Source organism: Grus americana, chromosome 4, assembly GCF_028858705.1.
Source record: "Grus americana isolate bGruAme1 chromosome 4, bGruAme1.mat, whole genome shotgun sequence".
NCBI classification, from domain to species: Eukaryota; Metazoa; Chordata; class Aves; order Gruiformes; family Gruidae; genus Grus; species Grus americana.
Window position 1 is genome coordinate 39,489,633 of NC_072855.1, and position 22,321 is coordinate 39,511,953.

General features: G+C 36.6%; 1 protein-coding gene across 1 annotated transcript in view; it reads left to right on the forward strand.

The window, feature by feature from the left end:
- GPM6A (glycoprotein M6A) overlaps nucleotides 1-22,321 on the forward strand; it is a 124,116-nt gene that overhangs the window by 64,309 nt on the left and 37,486 nt on the right. The window contains exon 2 of the mRNA XM_054825130.1: nucleotides 16,039-16,231. Within this exon, the coding sequence (XP_054681105.1) occupies nucleotides 16,039-16,231 (193 nt within the window). The remainder of the gene's footprint in view (nucleotides 1-16,038; nucleotides 16,232-22,321) is intronic.

A 22,321-nucleotide genomic window follows, 5' to 3' on the forward strand; every position in this document is an offset into this window, starting at 1 on the left:
AGGCTGTGACCCTTTTTAAACCCTAAAAGGCTTACTTCTGGAGATAACTGTGCTAACCTGATTAAATTAGTGCACACAGGCTGCAATGAATTAATTTTGACAGCTTCAAGTTTTAAAACAATAGTGTTTTATAACTATTGTGACTTTAATTTTAGTGTAAAAATGGACATATTTTCCTTTCTCCTAAAAAAAGTAAAAAACCCTAAAAAAAAAAGTAAAAAAAAGTAAAAAAAAAAAGTAAAAAAAAAAAACAAACCCCAAAACCAAACAAAAGTTTAATAAAGTTAGCCACAATGGTAAAGTGCTTTATCAAATAGGAGTTAAACAGTCCATGTTTACTGAATGAGTAAGGAGACTTATAAATTGAAGATAATAAAATGAAAACAAATTTAATATTCACCAAGTAGTATTTGACCACAGTCACCACGGGACTTATAACAGCAATGTTATGTAAAAATCACTGCTGTAAAAAAAGACAAATGTCTGTTATTTGTATGGTAATAACAACTATGTGTTCCTAAAGCAGCTGTTGTTCACTTTCTGTAGTAACCTTGCTTTAAATCACCAATATATTCAATAAGATAATATATTACATTAGAAAGCTTTTAAGCTCAAACATTTTGAGAGTATCAGAAAAATCATCTGTATCTCAAAGGCAGACTGGCACACTACCTGGAAATTTTCTTTGGTTAACCATTATAAAATAACTAAAAATCTTTGAAATGAGGAAAATGCAATATAAATCTTACATATTATAAACAGAAATTAAAAGATTTTGTTGTCACTGCCAAAGTCTTAATACTTTTGTGAAATTTGAATTTATTTCATTATATCTATGGTTTCTTTCTAAATATGATATATTGGCATCTTGATTTTTGCTTTTTTTGTTTGATTTCTTTTTCTGGAACTGCTTCAGTGAAATAATTTACAGGAAGGTGGATATTTCTGGCTGTGAAATGTGAGATTAGAGAGCATCCCAGCACAGTGACGTAACCATGAAGAACTACAAAACTCTCCTGCTGTAGAGCAAACAAGCAGAACAGGAGATATGTGGTAAATGAGAGCTAGTCATCATAGATTGTGGCTTATGTGCAATGCTTGCTTAGTTCAGGATTGGCCTTTTTCTGTTTCATGCATAATGTTTCCTTTCCTTAGTATTTGGAATTTGGGAAAAAGAATGAAAGCTGTAATAATAAAACATTCTAAAGCCATCATAAACCGTACTTGAGTGCTGCAGGCTTTTCCCACTTTGAAGTTAGACAAGAGCATTGGAAGATTCAACTGGTGGGGGACGAAACTAGATCAATTCAGGCTATAAGCATACTGCTGAATTTCATGCAGTCTTGTAATTTCATATTTCGAGCAAATCACCTGTAGGCATGTTTCATTCTGAACAGTTTGAAATCTGTAAATTAATACTTGTTTTCTTTCTGAAAAGCTATTTAACTATGTTACAGTCTTAATGCACTTTTACGTAAGGGTTAGATTGTATAGGAGGTATATTGGCTTCTTGTAGTTGGTCTTGCTTGGCCTCAAACTTGATCATTAAAAAAAAATATTTGTAGGTGTCTGTCACTATTAGGACAAGAAATGTTAAATGGAAGCTTTAGTTTTATTTTTAGCATGTTTCCCTCTTTTTATTGCCTTTTTCACAGATCTTGCTTTTTCATGTGTTTGTCTTAAAAGTAGTTCCCTAACCTTAGATTTCTGGGAGGAAAAAAAGCCTGTGATGCATAATAATTGTATTTCATGTTCTGTGCTCTTGAAGAACGGTTTTACCTATCACCTTCTCATTCTTCAATTTATCTTAGCTAAGAAAATAAGCCTTCCTCCCAGTTCAAAAGGTTCAACAAAGCAGAGAATTAGTAGAACATTCTAATTTTGTGCAGCAATCATTCTTCCAAAAATTAAATATTTTTTCATTGAAGAAAGACTTAGTGGCAAAAAAAAAAAACTACAAAAGGGGAAGGGGGCAGGATATCTAAATAGAAAAGATATTAGGATTTATTAGTGACTTTCAGTATCTTATCTAGATCAAATTTTGACTAAACTATAAACTTTAATGAAAATAATTGTATCTAAATATCTTACATATGAACCTTTGTGCAACTAGAAAGGAAAAAGCCTTTCATGGCAAAGCAGCAGTTGGGTAAGAGTAATATGAAACATGATTTCAGAGTCTGTGTTCTTGAAATGGAATTGTCTGCCTCTCATATATTAGTTGTAAACGTGTCATGGTTTAACCCCAGCTGGTAACTAAGCACCATGCAGCCACTCTCTCACCCCTCCCCCTGCAAGGGGATGGCGAAGAGAATGGAAAAAAAACCCCACTCGTGGGTTAAGATAAAGACAGTTTAATAGGATAAAAAAGGAAGAGAATAATAGTAAAAATAATAATTTATATTAAATATATTCTATAACAATTTAAATATATATATATAAAACCAAGTGATGTACAAATGCAATTGCTTACCACATGTGAAAGGAAAATAAAATAATGATGTGATGCCCAGTCTGTTTCTGAGCAGCGATGCCACCTCCCAGCTCACTTCCCCAGTTCTGTAGGGAGCATGACGCTATATGGTATGGAATATCGGCTGGGCCAGCTGTCCTGGCTGTGCTCTCCCAGCTTCTGCTGCACCTGGCAGGGCGTGGGAACATGAAAAGTCCTTCACTTAGTGCGGGGACTACAACTGCCTGGCGACAACTGAAAACTTCAGTGTGGTATCAACATTATTCTCATGCCAAATCCAAACCACAGCACTATACTGGCTATTAGAAAGAAAATTAACTCTATCATCGCAGCCAAAACCAGGATAAAATGTCTTTTAGCATTTTAATATACAAGAATAAATGCCTTTTCCATTTTATGTAGAACGTGAAAATTAAATGCATGCTTAATGCAGATTGATCTTTCACTAGATTCTAATCTGTCTGGTTGAGAGTAATTTTCCTTGATACAGTTATTCATTCCTTTACTCTAGAAATTCACTTCACTGAATACTAGCTGAGATATCTGTTCCTGCTGGAGTCAGTAATAAATGCTGGTTAACTGTAGTGGGTGATGGCTTAGGTTTTAAGTATATGGTCTTTTTGAAGCCAATAGAAGTTGGCTACTACAGATATTTCTGTTCAAAAGAAATATGTAACTTAACTTGAGATCTTGGTAGAATGAAAGGTAATGACTCAGTTCCAGTAAAGATATAAATAAATCAGTTTAGTGTCATTAAGATTATTAGTTGTAGGCTTGAGAAAGTATGTAACATACTGGTCCACAGAGACTTTGCTTATGACCTGTATCTTTAAAGTTGTTTTCAAGGAAAAAAGTGAATGTATAAATTTCAGAAGGGAGAGCCACGCTGCCAGGAAGACATGAATAGGCTGAAAGAGTGGGCTAACAAGAATCTTATGAAGTTCAACAAAACCAAATGTAAGGTCTTTCACCTGAGAAAACATAATCCAGGAATGCAGCACAGACAGGGATCTACCCAGCTGGGTAGAAGCTCTGTGGAAAGGGATCTGGGGGTCCTGGTCAACAAGCTCAATATGAGTGAACAGTGTGCTGCTGTGGCAAAGAAAGCCAACAGGATGCTGGGTTGCATCAACAAGGGCATCACCAGCAGATAAAGAACTCATTATCCCACTCTACTCAGTGCTCGTCAGGCCACAACTGGAATACTGTGTTCAGTTTTGGTCCCCACTATACAAAAAAGATGTGGACAGGCTGGAGAGGGTGCAGAGAAGGGGTTAAGAGGTTAATTACTATATAGAAGAGTCTAAATAGTACATTTTAAAGTGTTATACATATTCACATATGTATTTTGAAAAATATGCAAGATACCATTCATTAGTTTCATGAAACATCCTTCCTCATAAATGGTCAAGTCATGACTGGATTATTCATGTCTGCCCCATCATCGTCTACTTCTCCATCTGTTTTTCTTTGTGAGGTGTTGAAGTGAGAGTCATATATCAAGTTATCTAACATTTCCATTAAAAGACCATGGGTTTATTTCCAGATGGAAATATTTAGAATATTCAAAATAGCAGACTGAAGCTTTCTATAATTCTTCTTTTTTCTGTTACTTTAGTTAAAATTATTCTACCCTTTTGGGTAATAAATACACATGACAACCTGGACATGTCTGTTTCATTGAGGAGTATCTGAGTGCTTTGGAGAGGGGTGGTGGAAATGGGTAGCCAGTACAAGGATGGGGGAGAAGAGGCAGTCAGCGCTGTGTTCCCACTGCTCATCCCCCAGAGCAGATGAGCTTGCTTTTTCTCAGCTTTGAAGAGAATGAGCAAGATTATCCGCTTTGGTTGTTTCTCAGGCAAATAGGTGTTCAAGAGAATAAGAGTAGCCAGGATGAAGACAGCCTGAGGGTAAAGGGAACAGGCAAAGTCAAAGAGAGGCTTTTGAGATAAAAGTGATGTAAAAGAGGAGGTCATAGGATCAGAAGTTGCATATGATGTAGAATAAAGAGCAAGGGCTTTGTAATGAGAAGTAAAAGAAAGTTTTGGTGACTACAATATCGAAGAGCTCAGGATTTTTGAGTTCTAGAGTTCCACAGCTACCAGCTGTACAACCTACACACCCCTGTCCGCTTCAGCAGCGGAAAGATTTGTAAGGCAAAATAAATCATTTAAGGCAGCTGAATATTTGATATTTTATTCTTACACTTCTTGCTGCTATGTCCTGCAGAGCTGCTGGGAAATTTCCTGAGATCAAGGTATTCGCAACTTGCCTCTAATTGTATTTTTGTTATTCCTGAGTATTACGTACACACAACTGGAAATAACAACAGTAAAGCGTGTTTTGACTATATAAAGCGCTATATGAACAGAAGTATTCTGAGAAATCATATTAATGTTATTTTGAATACCAAACTGAAAAGTCACCTGACAAATAACCTTTGTTCCTCTGTTTCACCACCTGAAAAAAGGAGATATTACCTTCTCTAAAATGAGGATGCTTAAAACCATCAATACATTTTAAATATGTAAGAGGTTTGTAGAACATGCCAATTAAACAGATGAGTGCACAGAAGATTCATGAAGGAATGTTCTCTGAGTTTGCAAGATTTGGATAACGCACTAAAAAAAGAAAAAAGACGTGGCTTAAAGCCCAGTGTAACTCAGCCTATTTGTGAATGAGAAAAAATTACTGCAGAATTATGTTTCAGTACTTCATAGTAGTCTTCCATTTGGGAGAAATAGCTCTGTTCAAGGCTGAGGAGAAGGACTGAGGGATTGATTCTATGAACTCTAGATGAGAGGGATGAAAAGAATACTTATTTTCTAGTTTTATGATCCATGGCATTGTCATTCACTTTATAATGGGTACTAAATGTTGTATAGAATTAGTGCTCTCAAAAACTGTTATTGTTTCCAGCATGTCAAAACCATAATGATAAACATCTATAACAGCTTCAATCATCATCTAATCATTATTGATACATATAAAATATTTATAACCTATTTATTAACAGTAATGAATAGTTAATTTATTTAATGTACAAATCTCAGATGTGTGATATATGAAGTACATGTAATGGGCAAACTAATTGAACAAATTCTTCTTTATTTGTATCACATTTGTGCAGCTAGTTTGTTTCATTCCTGTCCCTTTAGCTTTAGAGTGATTTTGAAGCTGATAAATGTTGTCTGTGTTAAATCAGCCAGCAGGTGTTTTTTTAAGACTACAAAGATTGACTGTCTTGTGGCTGACTGATTTGTATTTCAGGCGGTGACTGCTCTGTGTCAGTAACTTTAACACTTATTAACTGCTAGATTAAGAATTGTCTCATTAAACAGCAATAAAACTAATGTACTGAAGAGTATATAACAGCTAATCACAACAGAGTTTTCTGTACATTGTCATAATCATCAATGTCCCACAAATATGAATATTCATCTGTGGTTCTAGTTTCTTTCAAAGGTGTGACTGTGTAAGTAGTTGCATGTATATACATAAAATATTTTAATTAATACTTTGTCTGGGAAAGTTGCATTAATTTACATTGCAAACTCTAACAGTACCTGTAAAAGGAGAGAATCATCTCAAGCATGTAGAGATCCCCCTTCCAATATTTCCACTTAAACAGTTCCTCTCTCTCACTAGAAGCATTACTCACTTGGGCACAGATAAACAAAAACAGCACGAGCATTTATAAGTATCACATATGCAAAGGTTTTTATACAAATGTGAAACAATGAAGGTGTCGTGTACTGGTGTCTAAAATTTGGTTAGTAAAGTCCAAGCCAGATTGTGTCACTTTTATAATTGTTCCTTATATAGCACAGCCAGCTATTACCTCATTCTTATTAGGTTTTGCAGCTACTTCTACAACTGTCAAACAATATGAGCAGGCTAAGGAACCGCAGCAAAGATGGGGGCTGCCAGGGACAAAAGGGCAAGGAGGTGGAAAGTGTTTTATAAGAGGCTTGACACACCAAGTAGTATATAAGTTGTATTAGTGAAAGTTAAATATTTTCATAGATATTTACCCAAGAAAACAATGAATTCAGGTATAGGGTGAGGCTGTACTATGTGGAAATAACTGTGGCGTGATGTCACCTAGTTCTGGCTATCTGCCTCATATTCTGCATATTTTATTAAAGTTACAGTGTTAATTTGATTTTAAGTTGATGAGACAAGCCACATGTTTGCAGTCAAGCACACAGTCCATACCTTACTAAATGGAGCCTTGTGTAGGCACCTATATAGTAACTGAGCCAATTTCTTTGACAAGCTGTGAGATGTGCAGCCAGGAGCTGTTGCTTAAATTAGTTCTTTGTTAGAATTACAATTGACAGGGTTGAGAAAGGTGACACTGATACCTTAAAGGAAGCATACGGCATGCAGGATGATCATTTACCTGTCTATCAAAGAAGAAAAAGAAAAAAAAAATAAAGTGATGAAAAGAAAGGCTAGTTTCCTGTCTGACTGACAAAGAGAATGAGGCATTTTTCTTTTAAAAAGTAGCTCCAGTCAATCTGAGACAGCTTCCCTGTTTTGCCGAGTGATGGAGTAGGGAAGAGATACAGAGCAGCTCTTTGGGATGTTGTGCATGTTTGTCTCTGCCAAAGCTTGGAATGTAACTTCACTATGTGAAATTTAGACCTTTGATCATGACTTATGATGAGACTTTGCTGCCAAGCCGCTGATTCTCATCTGTCACAATAGCTTAGATCTATGTTCTGCCAAAAGGTGCTAATCAGGTGGATTGCTTTATAGTGCTCTTTTGTTATGGTATGATACCTCGCAATTCTCATCATTCATTAGAAAGTTATCCAAGTTCAACAAATACTTTAGCAGAATACTTTGGTGCAACAGAGGAAGTCAACAAGCTCTTTGATCATTGAGAAAAGAGTACAGTCCAGTATGACAGAATATGAATTTTTATACTCCCACCGTTGAGTATTGCAGAAATATGACCAGTGAAAGATGGGATGAAATTATAGTATGTGCTGGTTAATTCAGATTTACTTTTTTTAGATATATTCAACAGATAAATTTGTCATTTCTTTCTGTCCTATGCTGGACATGATAATGAAAGTGTGTGTGTATGTATATTTATCCACATCCAGCTGTGTTTCAGTTACCCAGGAAAAGAGGCTGTAGGTAGCCCCTCCCCGCTTTTTTTTTCCCCCCCCAGCTTTTAGTGCAGTTAAGGATGGAACAAAACAGAAGTGTGTTTGTTATCTGTGAGATAACTAAGTACGTGCATGTGACTCCTAATTTAGGAGAAAGAGAGGACCTCCTCTTGCTTGCTCTTTAAGTTGCCATGCTATGTGCTTTAATGAGAATTAAAACCATGTTTATTTATGTTTGATGTGTCTTTAAACTTAGTTCAAAATAGATTTTTTTTTAATATAATTTAGCTCAGATATACATCTTTAATTTTACTTTAAATTTTATTATACTGGATGATGGTAACACAGAAATTACAGATCTCTCTGCCAGGTAGATTTGCTAAATATAGTTGTTTGAATAGCTCAGTGTTTTTCTGTTGCAAGATTCTTGAAATATTTCTTCTCCTTGACTAAGTAACGTAATTCCTATTGCTACCACTGTGCATTAAAACTGTGAATTACTTGGAACCCATTTAAGCAATCCATTTGAGATTTAATTATCTTGAATATAACTAAAGAAATCTGCTCAAAGTATATGATGAAAATGCAAATCTAAATTATATTTCTGATATAGAAGGTACCATGATGGATTATTAGTGATCTTGCTGAATTAAGGTTTTTTTTGTTTTCATTTTTTTTCCTCTAGTGAATACAGTTTTTTAAACATTACAGTTTGAACTGAGGTTTTGAGTGCTTAATAAAAACAAGGAACAGTTCTGGATGAAATTATAGCTAATTTTAAGTGGTGTACAAAAATTACAAATTCTGTTGTCATTGTTCAGGTTTAATTGTTATTTGTTACTCAGAACAAGAAAGTATCAATGTAAGGGAGGGAGGGATTTTGTGTTATGTACTATATTTTATTGCAATGTCATGTAATCTACAGATCCTCATACTTTGAATGAAAATAATCATGAACAGAAAGAACTTTACAATTTGTATATACACTAAGAATAAAAGTTATTCATAAATGAATTTGTAAAACAGGTCTTTGAAGGTCATAGTAGTTTTCCTATTGAAAAAAAAAAGTGCTTTACTGTGCAATATTCTATTTTATCAAATACTGGTGCAGCTACAGGGAGGCTTTGAAAACTTAAAAGAAAAAGAAAAAAAAACCAAACTTGCATTCCATGAGACATTTAAAGTCACATTGGACTACTGACCTAAGCTGGTCTTAGAATTCTAAAATTTCTAACTAAAATTTCTCAAAGAATTAAATTAGTGTGGAAAAAGGCTTTTTAGAACAATGTATCTGTAAGTCTGTACTTTCCTAGTAAAAGTACCAAACAGTCTCATATTGATGTAGGGTAGAGTAAATAAGTAGTCGATTATTTCAGTTTTATTTCTGTGAGCCTACTAAGAAAAAAAATGCTAGATAGAACTGAGCTGAACTCATTTAGGTTGCTTACCTTTTGACCACTCTATTCTTTTTCCTTTAATGACTTCAGGCAAGATTCCAAATATTTTCTGGAATTCAAATTATGATAAAGGACCATGAATTTCACCTTTACTGCTTCAATTTCAACTATTTCAGCATTTAGCCACAAAGGAAAATATCATCTCTTAAAAATGGCAGTAAAATTGTACGTCTTCTGTCACTAAAGGTTTCCTCACATACACATTCAGTTTGTGCAGTCACTTAAGGCTCCATTTTCAGACTATTACACTCATTTCATGTTCCTTTTCATTTTTGTTTTGAAACACCTTTTAAGGATTTTGGGGGTTTTTTTGTGTGTTGCTGAAAGTTCTGTGTATAACCCGAAGACAAAATGTAGTAGTAAATATGATTGAAAATTGTGGATTTTTATGCTGCAATATTATCATTATTATTGTTGGCCGGGGGGGGGGGGGGGGGGGAGAGGGGCATCTACATGGGGACTTTCCACATCCATGGTGAGATAATCCCGATATCATCCCAATAATGTAGATCATATTTTTTTTATGACTGAAGCTTTCTATAAGTTAGAGAATCGGAGCACAGTTGGGATGGGTGTTGCAAAGGTAAATCTTTTGTTCTGTTTTTGTTATTGGATGAGTTGTGTGAAGTTATATTTCTACACAGGGAGAATTTTGGAAGGCTGAGACCTTACAGAGTGGCTTCTGGTTGCAGGTTGCTGAGGTGTTGATCCTTCATATAAGTGCCCTGGGTATCAAAATTACCTTAACTAGTGCAAAAGTGGTTTCTGGGAATTTTTTTATGCAATACAATATAAAGGCTGATGAAGGGATGGGTTTGTGGGAGCTGCCTTCAAGATCCAGCATAACCAAGTTGTATCCCTGCTGCTTAAAGTTGTCATTTTGGCCAGAGGGATTCTTACTAGCAAGAATGCGTCATGGTAATTGTGAGGATGCACAAGCTTAGGTATTTCAATTTAGTATGAGAAATTCTGCATCTAAATTAGCAAAAGTCTTTTTACAGTTCCTCTTAGGCTTGGCATGTTGAGTGCAGGAACTGATGCAATTAATAACTGCAGAATGACTGTAAAGGCCTAAAGAATAACATTTTGATTTTCAATATTAGCTAATTTCTGATTAGCTACCATCCAGTCACGCTAAGATAACAAGTCAAAGTAGATTCAGTAATGATACAGAATTTAATGTGTAAGAGGTACCTGCATATTTGTTTTGTATTTTCTTGCAATTAGTTGGCCTTTTTCTTGAAAATCATTTTGATTTTTCCTGTGGACATTATTCTTGTTCTTCTACATATCACGTTGCTTATAACAGTTTAATCAATTGATAAGTAATTTTGTAAATGTTCTCGTAGAAAGCTAATTTAAAGGAGTAGTTGTCATCTGAACAAGACTAAGAAAGGCACTTCGGTTGTTAGTGTCTGATACAGCAACGTGATAAAGTTTTCTTCTAATTTCCAGTAGATCTTTTATAATGGTAGAGGCTGGGAGCAGAGTGGGGATGTGTCCCATCACTGACCCTGGGACACAGAGGGAAATCATGCGGGATGTGTACGCAGCACTTCTTGACAGGTTTTCCAGATCACAGTACTAGGATGATCTTTGCTGATTAATTCCCAGATGTTGCTTCCCCTTAGTTGCAGCTTTGTTAAACTACATCTCAAACGTCTTGTCTGTCTTCTGTACTTGGGACAATATCAAGGAGGCTGGATTCCTTCTGCCTGTTGCTCTGCTATGAGACCTTGGAGAACAGCTTCAGATCAGGAAGTCATGCCACATGTTGAATAATTGGGGGGGGGGGGTAGTGGGGGGTGTTGGTACTAGATCTGGGTAAAATCTATTGCTTTTTGTTCAGTACCATGTGTTTTGATAGATGTATTTATCAAGTAAAATATTACATAACAGTAGCTTGACTTCATGAGGTTAAGGCTAGCTTAATAAAATTCAGAACTAAATCTGCATGTTTGATGATGGTCTGTGAAACTGAATTTGAGTTGATTGGCCATGAAAGCTGTGTGACAAGTGGTATAAATTTAGATATGGGAAAAATGCATGACTAGCCAGGCATGGAAGGCACAGAAGATTTTCTTATTTTGTTTTCCGTTTCAAGTTTATGTAGTTCTCTTGCATTTTACTTGGGTTCTGCTGTCCTGTCTCCTAATATTAGATAGAACAATCTTTAAGAAAAATAAGAAAAAATGTCATTAAAATGTTATATGATCTTCAGAGGTGCTTGTTCGCATTGGAGATGTAGTTATCTGTGATTAATCAGTAAAGCATTGGAGATGTAGTTATTTGTAACTAATCATCCTAGATGTTCCAGCTGAAAATGAATTGTAAAGGAGGAAAAAAGCAAAAGTAGAAAATCTTTCTGTATTGTCTATGTTTATTTTTTTTATTTTTAATATTTTTAATATATTTATTTCCTCCAAGAAAATAAATGGAAATAGAAAAATGGGGTGGATGGGTTTTCTTAACAGTTTATGTAAACAACAGTAGCATAATTGCATTCTGAAACTGGTTCTGATATCACTGGGTTAAACTTCACTTTCACATACTTATGTGGCAAGAGATGTAGGTCCTGAATCTCTCTCTTCTTCTATTCCCCCCCCGCCCCGCTTTTTTTTTTTTTTTTTTCAATGCACTGGTCAGAAATTGGTTCTGCGCTTTATTTGTAATTATATGTCTTGACCTGCAGTGAGGAGAAAGAGTTCACATCTCACTAACATACAACCAAAAATGATTGTGGCGGTGCAATTTGTATGCATAATTAGCATGTAAATCACAAGGGCAATTTCTGCTTCTGCTCAAGATCTAAATCTTTTACCCTCTTAATGTAGAGAAGAGATCATATAAACAGACAAGGTCAACTTATGTTTGGCTGCTACACTTGGAGATGCCTTAGAAATCTTGAACCCAAAAAGTGGCATAAGCTAGAAGTGGAGTGCACAGATTTTCCTATATAAGGAACCCTTTACAAGACTTTTAAAGCAGACGTTTATGTAGCTATATCAAAGGTATTTCTGTTATAGGCAGTAATAATTGTACTAAGAGGAGCAGAGGTAGTTGTCTATGAGATCTTTGCTGACTGGAAAGTGGACGTATGTAACGCAACTTTAATGTGCACTATTTTGATAGCTGAATATAGCCGGTATTTGGAGTTTCATTTTATCCATGTAAAATAAAATTCTTTGTCTTGTCATCTTCTATGTATTTCATTATTACATTTTCTCTGTGGAACGATTTATAATAAAATATAAGGAGAACAGTACAGTTCTTCATATTGAAAGCTATATAGAAGAATAATGTTTTGGATTACTTCCTAAGGTTTATGTAAAAACATATGGTTCCAGTAGATCTAAATTTTTACCTGTAGGAAAATACTGCTAAACATAAGCAAAATAAGAACAGTAAATGCTGAATTATATTGCACAAGGTTACTGTGAAGACTTATTTTGCAGAGTGAAGTGTTTGAAAAGTACTGAAAACCTGTATTTGCAGATGAAAACAAACATCAAAGCAGCATGCAATCTTTTTTACCTTTCCTAGTAATTATTTCTGTGGCTGCATGTTTTATCTGCCTTGTGAAGATGGCGTTCAGAGTCATGAACGACTGCCTGTCTTAGACAAACCTGTACACACATTGCACAGATGAGTCACATTCTGTACTGGTGGTTCAATATCATTGTGCAAGTTAAAATAGCATTTCTACTGTTCTGTTATTAAACAGCTATTTTCATATTCTGAACAGTTGAAAGAAAAGAATCGAAGCAAACATTACCCACAGCATGTTACCTTCTGTGGTGTATGAACGATGTGTGATACCCATTTTAAAATCTTAGTCCTGATTCACTGGTTTTCTTTAGTTTTGAGTTGGTTGACAACACTGAATACCCTAAATTATTATCATGAATTAAATAGTCAGAAAGGTAGTAGGCCTGTGGAAGAACTCAATAAATGAGCAAGGCCTTGAAAATACCTGATTATTTGAAAATTTTGAGTGAAAAAAGTCTTGAAATGGTTAAAAGCTTCCCTCAAAGGCTTATAAGCATGAACAGTTTTAATTTGATAAAGGAACAGAAGCACTTTTACTTCACTAACTGTAAATCTATTTCAGTTATTTTTCAATTTTTGAAACAATTTGGAAAAAAAATTGTGATGAAATTTTTCATTAGTTTGCACCTTATTATATCATATATCACTTTATTGTATTATACTGGTTTTATTCTGTCATGCTATTTTACTGTATTATCCTATTTCACTATTATTAAGCTAAAGTAATATTAATGACACTGGATTTTGACGTAGTTTGTGATGTCTGAGTGTGTACTCAACTCTCACTGGACCTCAAGGATGAGGTGCAGCAGCTTCAAGAGGCAGCGCACAGCCAGCTGTTTCCAGATAACCATACCCACACTATTAAATACGGCAGTTGTAAGTGAGTGTGACTTTAATGAAATTTATTCTAGTTTAGACTGTTAGCTATTTTTGTCCCTGTGTTGTCATTTCTTCAACTTTCCCTCTTCCACTTTGCCTGTCTCAGAAGGTGAAACAGAAATCTTCACAAAATCTCTCTTCCACCTCCCTGCCACAAGCTATTGCAATATAAAGAAATACTCTCCCTAAAGACCATGTGTCCCTGTAAATATTTAGGTCTACCTTATTTTTTCATCTTTGACTTAACAGGCCCTCATACATCACTCCCATTATTATTCTACTGTCGTCTATCCCCCTCTTTTTACTTTTTCATATAATGCTGACAGGTGTACAGTGTTACTAGTTTCCTGAGGCTTTTTCTGCTGTTATTCCGTGGTGACAATGGCAATGGGCATTTTGTGATAAACTCTGATATCACACAATTCTGTATTTCCCTGCAGTCCTTGTTCAATGTATATATTTTCAATACATATTTCTTATTTTTATGCCTTTTAGACAGTAGGTTATCCAGTGGAGGAACCTTTTCTAGTATTTGTGCAGGCTTTTAAACACTGAGAAATTATCTAGTTGTTTTTAAGAGTAATCTCAGAAAAGAGGACTGAAGGAATTTTAGGAGATTTCCTATATTTATCTACGTGCAGAATTATTTACACCAATAGCACTTATATATTTTCCCTAGTCTGTTCCTAAGACCTCCCACAGACTTCCTGGGTATAAGCCCCCATAGTTCAGCAATCACTGAAGACAGACACCAGGTGATCACTGGACATTGAAAGCCCGGTGCTGCTGAACAGGAAAGCTACCTACTGTCAGTACAATAGAGTGACGTAAATTGCAAGAAGGATATCCTTCAACCAGTGCTGTATCCTTCAAGGAATGTCATATGGGCTCAGAGAGGGAAAAAAAAAAATGCTGTTACCAAAGTATTGGAAGGGTTGGAAGGTGTGTGATGGCTGCTGGAGGAGGGTGACTTGTACATAGGTTACTTAGACTTTGGCAGCATTTTAAGTATGTTAATTTGTACGTTTAACCTTTGGTATTTTAAAGTTGACTGTGATACAGTAACTTGTCCTTGAACAAAAGTGGTCTCGAGCTATATCTTTCTTTCTATTTTTATACAGCTAGCATACAGAGTTGGGAATTACCCTAGTTTTTGAAGTCTGTTTGTCTTCTACATGTTTACTATATTTATTTTTTTTTTTTACAGGATTTATCCAGCAGTTTAAATACTGCCTTTCATAGTAACTATATTTACAAAATATCAGTAGAGCTTTTTACTTACTAAAATGTGTATGTGCATTTGAAAATGACTTAAACTGTTCTCTTCAGAATCGCGTGTATAAATAGCTGCTAAACATATATATATATATGACAGATTGATATTTGTTCATTAAAAGCAGAAAATGACTGTTTGAACAGACAGATGAAACTACTACTTTTGTTATCCAGGCTAAAGGAAATAAGAATTTACTAACTTAAAGCTTTTGGAGCACTTTAAAATATATTCACTCACACTTGTTGAACATATAAGTAATTTTTAATTGACTATTGTTTGTATAAGCAATTAAAATTTATAAGCCTCTCACCTTGTTCCTTGTTTTCTATCCAAATCCTTTGTGGCAAAAACTGGTAATGCTTAGGAGAAAATAAAACTTCTGGCTACTGAGTCGATGCACGTTTGCCTTCCCTCAGCCAGAGGTTCTTGCCTTCTCTGTCCTTCCAGAAGGCAATAGGAAGGACTCCACTGAGTGTAAAAGTCCTCACGGGAGCGGGGAGATTTGGGAGAGTCAGAGATGCTGCATTCATGATGCTACTTGACAGACTAAGCAAGGTAGTGCCAGAAACCTGAACCCCCTTGCTGGGGAAAGGGTTTGTTGTGGAACTGGGCATCAGTTTAGAGACTTTGATGGCTGGACAAAAAATTGGCCTTGTATAGCTCAAGAGTAATTGCCCTCACTTAAGAAACATTGTACAGGGTAAAATATATTGAGAGAAAATTCAACCTCTATACTTGTTTCTAATTCTGTGCCTTTTTAGTGGATCATTTATTTTTGTGAGCTATTTCAGTGATGCACAAAGAATTGGTGCTGTGGGCAGGAGCAATTCTATTGTCAGCACTGTACAAATGAAAAAAATGGAATAAATCTATGGCGATGGAAGGAATTGAACTGGACGTCCTGTTTCTGTGGTTTTCCTGTTATTGAGGATCCTTCTTAGTAATCCAATAGGTGAGCAACAGGAATTGTGAATATAGGTATAACCTAGGATCGACATCGTAACCTGCTCTGAATAAAAACGTGAAACTCTACAAGGAATTAGCTGTTTAACATTTCATGTTAATCAGATGGCATGTCTACATTTAATAGGTCAAGTAGCAACTGAGAAAACTCAGAAGCTGAATGAAGGTGTCCTTTCGCAGATTTTCTGACATTATGGGTTGTTATATTTGACCTAATCTTTCTTTGGCCTGCAGCCTTCAATTTTCAGAAGAGTTTCTCAGGAGAAAAAGCTTCCTTTTTGCTTTATATTAACACAAAACTTACTTTTCTTGTAGGGTGCTTTGAGTGTTGCATCAAATGCCTGGGAGGTATTCCCTACGCATCTTTGATTGCTACCATCCTGCTATATGCTGGAGTTGCACTGTTCTGCGGTTGTGGACATGAAGCACTTTCAGGAACCGTCAACATTCTGCAAACCTACTTTGAGATGACAAGAGCTGCAGGAGATGTTATTGATGTCTTCACTATGTAAGTTGCTGGTTTCTTTTAATTGCTTCCTTTTAAAACTGCTGAAAAATTCCACAGGGGATATAAATTTGGCTGAAGAAAATGTGTTGTAATGAAAATCACAGAAAGAATGATTTGAATAAGCTCAGCAGATGAAGTTTTGACAGAGCTGATATTTTTACTATTTACAAGCAATTTGTAATACTGTTTAATATCCCATAGTTATAATTTAATTATTTAATTTATTACTAAACATTGCTTCATATAATACTGATGAAACTGTTTCATCCATGTTTGCTTTTATCCTTTTTATCCTGTGATAATTTTTTGCTGAAATGTGTAAAAAAATTAAAAAAAAAATCTGTATACTCTAAATAGATAAAGCAGGAATGTGTAACAAGTAACAGATTAGTTCTGGGAGTAATGCAATAAAGAAGTAACTGAAGAGCTGTGTAGAACCTGGAGTCTTGAAATGTCAAAACTCTATTGCCTCTGGCTTTCCTAGAATTCATTTGTTTTGAAGGTTTCATCTTTGTTGCTCCTGAAACCTGCTTCTGGAAGGCCTTTGTTTTGTTGAGCATCTCCTTCCCTTTGGTAAATTAATTACATTTAACAAAGTAGTTTACTGTAACCTGGAATTAAATTATGTATTTTCTAATCTTATTATCTCTTTAAAACATGATTTTCTTAGGTATTTGAAATTTGAAATTGTTATCTGGCTGCTAGTGGTTATAAATAAAGCTGAAGAATCCTATCCTCAAATTTGTAAGCCCATTCTTTCATGAATGTTCTTTGGAGAAGTGATTTGATCATCCATCAAAACGTTGACCTCTTATGATGGATAGTTCCATGATAATGACAGCTCAGTGCTTAGCAGTGGTCAAAAAGCAAATCAAGTACCAGGAACTACTGGGAAAATCATAAAGAAACAGAGAATATACTTATGACATTGTATAAATCCATCCTTCATCTGTATCATTAATACTGTGTACAATATTGATGCTCCAAAGAAGGCAAAAAAAGATGATTAGAGTTATAGAACAGAGGCTGTATGGTTAAAAATTGAGTATAGTAGGACTCTTCGACCTAGAAATAGAGTGATTAAGATCTGTTGGGGTGAAGTCTGTAAATTCACAATGTTCTGAATAAGGTGTGCAAGGTTTGATTGTGTCTTTCTTCCAGTACAAGAACTTTGAGGTATCATAGGAAACTAGTAGGCATCAGGTTCAGAAGGAACAAGTGATGGTTTTTCAATTGTTGTATAGCAGACCTGCGAAGCTAGTTGCATATTGTGGATGCCAAAAGCTTATATGGGTTCAAGGGAAGACTGGATAATCCTTTAATCCATCGATGGTTTCTAATCGCACGCAGATTTATCCAGCTCAGGAAGTCCCAGAGGCTAGAACAGCATTGGGGGTGATCCTACTGACTTGCCTGCTCTTACTTTTTTTATATTCATTGTTTGAGATGGGAAAATGGACAAGATATATATTTGATCTGACCTGGTACCAGTTTTCATAATAGCTAGAAACAGAATCTTAAATCTCATAACTTGTGTTGTGCTATGTTATTGACACCCTTTCCAAATCTTCTTTGTGGACATTAGCTCTATTGTTTGTGGAATTATTAGCCAGAAGGAAGAATGTACCAAATAAATATGTCACTGCTATGCCATATCCAAATTTCTTCTTAGGACCGAGAAATTTAGCTGTTCTTGTATAAGAACATGTTGAGTTGATGGGCTGAGTTGATGGGCAGTATGTGACTTCTGCTTTGCCTTTTTTGGCTTGTCATTGAAAATAATGCGTCTGACTTGACTTGGTGGCTAAGGTTCATTGTTATCCTGAATGAGAGATCAGTCATTTTATTAGGCTCTAACTTATTTTATTAGTCCCTAGGAAGCCATTAGTGCAGAAGAGCCACAAATCGATGCTTTCTCTTCATAGCAAGTTTTCCAGCTTCCCTCTGTCAAATACTTAAGTGAAAATATTCGTCATAGTTCAAATGCATACAATTCACTGAAAATTATTAAGGAACTGTAAAGGTGATGTAGGTTTTTATTTTTTTCTTGGCATTTAATTGTTTGGCTTAGCTAGCATCTTTTTTATTTGTTTATTTTTTTTGTTAAAGATATACTAAGCCAAATTCTTTCCTTGGCAGACCTACTGGAATTGAATTTTCAGTTTATTCAGTTGTGAAAGATGTCTCTAAAGTTATATCTTAAAGGGAGCAGGAGCAAATATTTTGACTAAAAGCAAATGAGCCATTGCTTTTAACTGGATAAACTGTGTGATTCTCAAACTTGCACATTTTAATTTTCTACCTGCTTAAGTAGATATTACTCTGCTTTTTAAAATAATTCTGTAGGGAGAAGAAATGCTTGATATTTTGTCACAACTATTGATTAACAGTTGGCAGTACAAAAGCCCTATGGCACTTATATTGCTCTGAAAGGCCAAAAAGCAGAAAGAAAAAAACATGTAAGAAGAAACCACCAGTGCAATGCCCACATTCTTAAAACAATACATATTGAAATGGAAATAAAAACCTCGTTTTGTATTGTTCTGACTAGAAATAATAAGAATTTTAAAAAAAATAAATCTAGCAGCGTGCCCTCCTAAATTATACTTTCTTAAGGTTGTTTAAGACATTTTGGCTTCTAATGCTTCTAGTGCTGTGAAGTATCTCAGTCTAATCTGGAGTCCATCCTTCAGTGATAAATATGCTGGGCAGAATGGAGTGAAGTTTGTTAGATTCTGTTTAATCATGCTTATGGTTTATGCCTATTTTTTTATTAGCATGGTGGATTTCAAATGTAATTCAGAATAAAAATCAATCTCTATTTGAGAGCTACTTATGTGAGTTGTAAGATAAGGGCTTTTTAAACTGTGCCCACAACTGTGTTGGCTCAAACTCAAATAATACAACTCACAAGCCATCCTGTATCTTTTATCTTTGTCAATAGAGCTACTCATTGCAATTTAAAAGAAGCAGCAGACCCCTGTAGAGAAAGTAGGGCATAACGAGGGCATAAACAAGATCTGAAACGCTCTTTAAATGCCTAAAATAAAAGCCAAAGTACCTAAATCCAACAAAGCCATTCAGAAATGTCCATGTCAATGTCCCTGAGGGCACCAACAGCCCTCATTGACCCTGCCTGGCCTCCCCTCAACCTGCCCATGGTCCAGGACTCCACTTCAGCCCAGCCCGGGGCTCTCAGTCCCTCACCACGGACTCACCCGGCCGTGGGGCTGGGGCTGCCCTGGCTGCCCCACTCCCTGGCTGGGGTGCTGGGTAGGCCCTGGCTGCCCCATGGGGAACCCTTGTCCCACATAGTGCCCTCATGCCTGGGGAGAGATGAATTAATTAAGAGCCTGCAATAGGCCTCAAAGTCCCCTTGGAGGGCTCTGCCCTTGGGGTTCAGCCAAGAGCAGCAGCCCCATGGGAAAGAAGAGGGCGTCTGAGTGCTGGCCCTGATTCCAGATCCCCAGACTCTTATCTGAGTTCAAATAATATATACCAGCTGCAGTTCATATTTACTTTGGAAATAGTAATAAGTAGTAAATATTTATAACTTTAAAAATGAAGAGCAAGTTTTGCAGCTGGTTTTAAAATTCCTTAAATGCCAGTCAGTTAAATCAATTTTCTCAAATTTGTGATTTTATTTTTTTCCAAGTTAAATTATGGAATGATCATGGTCAATAATTCTGAGGTATTACAGACATCCTGGACGGATGCTGCGTGGGGTAGAGATAGTGCTTTTATATCAAAGGTTTATAGTAAAGAATCCTCTTTTGCTTGTTTGTTTTGAGGGGGGAAAAAAACAAACCCAAATTTGGCCTATAATAGAGTGCTAAAAACAATAGTTTCTAAAAAGTAACAATGATTTTTTTTTTAAAAGGATTTTGTCTCAAAGTACTGGATTACAGCCTGACTTGAATTTCTTCAGGGTGATGCAGGTAAAACAGATACTCTAAACTCTTGAAAAGTAAAATAAATCAAATGTATTCAAATTCATGAGAACACCTACTGTACATACAGGTATTCCTTACAGAGAGAGCATATCTTCAAAAAACACAAAGCTGAATGAGGTAGACTCATCTCTTTTTACACAGTCATTTCTAAATCCATGAACCTTTAATAAATTGGATGGTTATAAAAAACATTTGGAATTATCAACAAGTGACCTTTTCCTTGGAATTAATGGCTAATTATGTTGCTTTCTGAATCACTTTTGTGAAACTTCATTCCCCCTAGTCTCAGACTTCTTCACTATCAACATTATCACATTATCACTACTCTAATGGTAGCTGCTTTTTTTTTTTTTTTTTTTTTTAACTCCCCAAGGGAAGAAATGCTTGTTTGGGGATTTAATATACAGAAGTCAGAGGCTGTTGTTTGGGATGTGGATTCCTTCAGTGGATGTAGAGTGGTTATTTTAGTTCCCCATGATTCAAAGGGATCCTAAGAAAATAAATATGGTAGTTTCAATTATCCTGAAAACTGCCTTTATAATATTGTAACTGTAAGAGGTGAATGGTTTATGTAGTCCACTTTGTCAGTTTAACACCTCTGTAAGCTTCACTGAAACTGAGTAATCTGCTTGAGGCAAATGAGGTATTCAGTCATTCTTCTAACAACTTAAAAACCTGCAGCGAACGTTTTATCTGTAAAGTACTGGGTATAACTAGATTCTCTTAGTTAATCACTGATTTTGACAAGGTTCCGAAGACAGCAAAAATAGATGTATGATTACCATATATGTATTGTATGAGCTGGATTTTTATATTTTTCTTGTTGTGGTGGGTTGACCATGGCTGGGGGCCAGGTGCCCACCAGAGCCGCTCTCTCACTCCCCTCATTCGCTAGACAGGGGAGAAAAAGTATAACGAAAAGCTTATGGGTCGAGATAAGGACAGGGAGAGATCACTCACTAATTATCGTCACGGGCAAAACAGACTGAACTTAGAGAGGGAATTCATCTAATTTATTACCAAGCAAAAGAGTAGAGCAATGAGAAAATCAACTCTTAAAACACCTCCCCCCACCCATCCCATCTTCCCAGGCTCAACTTCACTCCCAGTTTCAGCCTCCGCCCCCACCTCAGCAGCACAGGGGGACGGGGAATGGGGATTACGGTCAGTTCATCACATGGTGTTTCTGCCGCTTCTTCATCCTCAGGGGGAGGACTCCTCTTATTCTTCCCCTGCTCCAGTGTGGGGTCCCTCTCATGGGAGACAGTCCTTCACGAACTTCTCCAACGTGAGTCCTTCCCATGGGCTACAGTCCTTCAGAAACTGCTCCAGCATGGATCTCTCCCACGGGGTACAGACCTTCAGGAGCAAACTGCTCCAGTGTGGGTCCCCCACGGGGTCACAAGTCCTGCCAGCAAACCTGCTCTGGCATGGACTCCTCTCTCCACGGGTCCAAGGTCCTGCCAGGAACTTGCTCCAGTGTGGGCTTCCCACGGGGCCACAGCCTCCTTCAGGTGCCTCCACCTGCTCCAGCGTGGGGTCCTCCACGGGCTGCAGGTGGAATCTCTACACCCCCTCATCCTTCCTCCATGGGCTGCAGGGGGACAGCCTGCTTCACCATGGCCTTCACCACGGGCTGCAGGGGGATCTCTGCTCTGGCGCCTGGAGCACCTCCTCCCCGTCCTTCTGCACTGACCTTGGTGTCTGCAGAGTTTCTTACATCTTCTCACTCCTCTCTCCGGCTGCACAAGCTCTCCATAAGTTGTTTTTCCCTTCTTAAATATGTTATCACAGAGGCGCTGATTGGCTTGGCCTTGGCCAACGGCGGGTCCATCGTGGAGCCGGCTGGCATTGGCTCTATCAGACACAGGGGGAGCTTCTAGCAGCTTCTCACAGAAGCCACCCCTGTAGCCCCCGCCGCTACCAAAACCTTGCCATGCAAACCCAATACACTGGTGTTTGGAACAAATTCTGGAAGATGTTTTTTAGGAAATCAGCAGCACAGGGCATGTTTGATGTATTTCCTAACAGAATTTTTTCACAGTTCTTTCTCCTTAGTATGCAAGGCCGGTTAGTGCCATCTGTCACATGTTTGTGATATATAGGCCATGAAACAAGGGAATCACGCTCTTAGAGT